Source organism: Salmo salar, chromosome ssa16, assembly GCF_905237065.1.
Source record: "Salmo salar chromosome ssa16, Ssal_v3.1, whole genome shotgun sequence".
Classification (NCBI taxonomy): domain Eukaryota; kingdom Metazoa; phylum Chordata; class Actinopteri; order Salmoniformes; family Salmonidae; genus Salmo; species Salmo salar.
Window position 1 is genome coordinate 89,385,771 of NC_059457.1, and position 4,657 is coordinate 89,390,427.

At 46.5% G+C, this 4,657-nt stretch overlaps 1 protein-coding gene across 1 annotated transcript in view; it reads left to right on the forward strand.

Annotated features, from left to right (window-relative positions):
* The window catches only part of LOC106574799 (protocadherin-17), a 167,913-nt gene extending 166,014 nt beyond the window's left edge, over positions 1-1,899 (forward strand). The window contains exon 5 of the mRNA XM_045698419.1: positions 727-1,899. Within this exon, the coding sequence (XP_045554375.1) occupies positions 727-1,538 (812 nt within the window). The 3' untranslated portion in view covers positions 1,539-1,899. The remainder of the gene's footprint in view (positions 1-726) is intronic.
* Positions 1,900-4,657: the final 2,758 nt, after the last annotated feature.

Consider the following 4,657-nt stretch of genomic DNA (forward strand, 5'->3'; position numbering starts at 1 on the left):
GGAGAGGAGAGAATAACAGTATGGTTTAGTTAGCTAAAGGGAAGAGAGGAGAGAACACCAAGAGTTCAGTTTTGGCCAAGGCCAGGCACCAGATCAGAAATGTATGTCACTGAGCTTTGAAGTCCTCCCTGGGCAGTCCCAGCCAGTAGCCTCGCCAAGCGCCATGTGCATGTTCCCTCTGTCTGTCTGTCTGTCTGTTTGTCTGTCTGTTTGTCTGTCTGTCTGTCTGTCTGTCTGTCTGTCTGTCTGTCTGTCTGTCTGTCTGTCTGTCTGTCTGTCTGTCTGTCTGTCTGTCTGTCTGTCTGTGTGTGTGTGTGTGTCCTCTCTGTCTTTCATCTCTTTTCAGACAAACCCTCTCTCTGTGGATTATTATGGAAGCCTGGTATTGATGCTGTGGCAAATGGATCCAGCACTGCAGCATGGTGTGTGTGTGTGTGTGTGTGTGTGTGTGTGTGTGTGTGTGTGTGTGTGTGTGTGTGTGTGTGTGTGTGTGTGTGTGTGTGTGTGTGTGTGTGTGTGTGTGTGTGTGTGTGTGTGTCTGTGTCTGTGTGTGCAGCCTTTCATGTCCACACAGTTGGATCACTCCAACACTACAGGCTTACTTCCCAGGCTCCCTCTAGTTAGGACAGTGACAAACAGACTACTTGTATGAATTGATAGACTCTCAGAAAGATAGCTGTTAATCACAATGCAACACTAACGGTCTCTCTCTTCCTCTCTCTGCAGAAGAAGACTGTGTTAACTGCACAGAGGAGTGCAGGGTCCTGGGCCACTCCGACCGCTGCTGGATGCCACAGTTCCCGGCGGGAGGGGCGGGAGGGGGAGGAGCCAACCAGGCAGAGGGTGTGGACTACCGCAACAACCTGTTCGTCCCCGCGGGGATGGAGGCTGCCATGGAGACCACAGAAGCCTACGAGACCGTCAACCCCAACGGGAAGAAAACCTTCTGCACCTTCGGGAAGGAGCGTCGGGACCACACCATTTTAGTGGCTAACGTCAAGCCTTACCTGAAGGCCAAGAGAGCCCTCTCTCCACTTCTCCAAGAGGTCTCCTCAGCCTCCAACTCCCCCACTAAAGGCTGCTCCTCCTCCTCTAACAACTCCCCCTGCGCCTCCTCCACTAAATCCCCCGCAGACGGAGCTGAGACCAAACCCACCCCCAGCCACTATTGCTCTGGCCCCCCCGACGGGCAGTACCACTCCCCCAACAAACAGAGCAGAGACCCAGGTCTCCTCCATCACTACGGCCCCCACGGCCCAGGACTACCCCCGGGACACCCAGCCTACCCTTCTCTTTCCTGCGACCCGGTGGCCAAGGTTCTAGCGGAGGCCCGGTCCAGAATCAGCCAGGAGGCTGGAGTGGGGGTCGGGGTGGGAACAGAGATGGACTGTGTTCTGGAAATGGACGGGGGGATCCACGAAGGGGGGGAGATGGGGCGGGACGGGGTCGATGCAGACCAGGTGGTCAGAGACATCGACAAACTGCTGCAGGACTGCAGAGGCAGCGAGACAGCCACCGGCACTCTCAGAAGAAAGTGATACACAGGGTAGAAAGAGAGAGAGAGGGATGGTGGCAGGAAGGATACTCTCCTCCCTAAGACTGCCACCGCCATCTAAACAACAAACAAACAGAACACTGCTGGCTGTCACATGACCTTATCGTTGACCTCAACTTGGAACTATGGAAGGACCATGTGTTGGACTTTTCCCTGTCGATATCGCCAGTGTAAGTTTTAAAAAGAAAAGGAAAATAAAGTAACAGACAGAAGGACTGAAACATGGACAGCTGAATTCAGAAGGACTGAAACATGGACAGCTGAATTCAGAAGGACTGAAACATAGACAACTGAATTCAGAAGGACTGAAACATGGAAAGCTGAATTCGGAAGGACTGAAACATGGACAGCTGAATTCAGAAGGACTGAAACATAGACAACTGAATTCAGAAGGACTGAAACATGGACAGCTGAATTCAGAAGGACTGAAACATGGAAAGCTGAATTCAGAAGGACTGAAACATGGACAACTGAATTCAGAAGGACTGAAACATGGAAAGCTGAATTCAGAAGGACTGAAACATGGACAGCTGAATTCAGAAGGACTGAAACATGGACAGCTGAATTCAGAAGGACTGAAACATGGACAGCTGAATTCAGAAGGACTGAAACATGGACAGCTGAATTCAGATGGACTGAAACATGGACAGCTGAATTCAGAAGGACTGAAACATGGACAGCTGAATTCAGATGGACTGAAACATGGACAGCTGAATTCAGATGGACTGAAACATGGACAGCTGAATTCAGAAGGACTGAAACATGGACAGCTGAATTCAGAAGGACTGAAACATGGACAGCTGAATTCAGATGGACTGAAACATAGACAGCTGAATTCAGATGGACTGAAACATGGACAGCTGAATTCAGAAGGACTGAAATATGGACAGCTGAATTCTGTTGAACTTCTTTGACTCTTTTTGGGATTCTTTGGGAATGACAGAATGCAGGGCACTTTCTGTCTGGCTCCCTGCAAGCTTTTAATCCAAGTGGCCACCAGTTCATTGTTAATGTGATTCTTTGGGAATGACAGAATGGAGCAGCTTCTGTCTGGCTCCCTGCAAGCTTTTAATCCAAGTGGCCACCAGTTCATTGTTAATGTGTGTTCATGCTCTTTCCTTTGCCAGAACAAGCTTACACATCTGTCTGTGTGTGTGTGTTGCTTACGTGAAGTGTGAACGCAGCCATTGGCTTCTGGGAAGATTATTATAATGGTCTATCATGACAATCGGAGGACAGGTCCTGAGAGTCAGGGACCCGGAAGAGCAGACAGAGTTGGTTCCCGACCAGAACTTTTGTTTGGTTCTGACCGACGACCCGCGGAGAGAGAGACAAAACACTTCTCTAAACTTTGTAATATTGATGTTTAAAAGTGTAAAATGATAACCGTATCTTAAACAGGTTGGTCATTCAGGGGTAATGGGGAGGGGGTCGGGGTGGGGGGGGGGTCAGGGAGGGGGTCGGGGAGGGTCAGGGGGGGGGTCAGGGAGTGGGGGGGGGTCAGGGGGGGTTAAAATGGGTCAGCATATCTCACCTGTCCTAATCCTGTTCTTTATAGTCACCTGTGGAAGCTGTGCAACCATGTCCTTCTATATCATTATACACACTGAACATTCCAGACTGGGGAAGTCTAACACACACACACACACACACACACACACACACACACACACACACACACACACACACACACACACACACACACACACACACACACACACACACACACACACACACACACACACACACACACACACACACACACACACACACACACACACACACACACACACACACACACACACACACACACTGTACACACACAACCACACTGTGTACACACATGAGATGTAAGCACCTCATCAAACTGTGCCATCAGCTTCCTGTTCCTGTATAGTGAGTCTAGCTGTCTGAGCCTCCCGTTCTTCAGCTTTCACATTCCTTTACAAAGGGATATTCTTTCTCCTTCAACTGTGAAAAGATATATCTATAGAAAACATACAGATTAATATATGTACTATCAACTTATGTATAGTGTCCATATTCCCCCCCAAAAAAATATTTATACATTTTGTTAAAAAAAAATAAAAAAAAATAAATGAAGAAAAAAATCTGAAAGAAAAGGTGTCCTGAAGTGGAGGTGAAGTTGACAGTTGGAGATATTTATGCTAAAGGACACTAAAGGAAACTGGTCACTGCGACTGTTTCAAAGAAAAGACCCAGAGTCCCTTCACCTTACCACTATTACACAATATCATTAGATGTGCAACAATGTATCCAATTTAATGTGTTTTAACATCAACAACAAAAAAGATTGACTTATTTTTGTTGATTTTTATCTGCAATTTCTGTGCATTTGAGCCAAATTGTTACATGTACAAGAGCTATATTGTGTATTTTATTAAATGAATATATCGTTGTGTTGCAATATACATGGGCTTTATATTGTATTTGACAACCTCGCCTTAGTAGCTTGTCGAACTCTATGAGTTTAATTCAGTTTGGGGATGTATCCCGAATAGCACCCTGTTTCCTGTGGAGTGCACTAGTTTTGACCAGGGCCCATAGGGACACTCATAGGGCTCTGGTCAAAACTAGTGCACTACATAGGTTATAGGGTTCCATTTAGGACTCAGCCTTGGGTTTTGTTTTGTTTTTCGTCTGTGTGTTCTCCTCTCTACGTTTGCGTCCTTGCAGGATGGGCTTCACGCTGCTTTCAGACATGTTCTCCTCTCTTTCCTACCTGACATCACAACGCTTCATATTTATTACAACACGGTCCAGCTTGATGCGTCAGCACATTTAGACTACAAAACAAAACAAACAATGAAAACTACAACGACCACGTTCAACAACCGTTGGGACTATTTTTACTATTGAAAGCGTTATCTTTCTGGAGGACAGCTCATTTTATTTTTTAAAACCATTTCCTGTTCTTCTTACACTGTTGGTTTATATTTATTGTTATTTTTCCAAAATACAAAAAAACTGCCATTATGTGGAGTTGTTACCATGGCGATTATATACAGAATAATACTGTGTGTTCCAAATGGAACCCTATTCCCTATATAGTGCACTACTGTTTTTACCAGGGCCTTATAG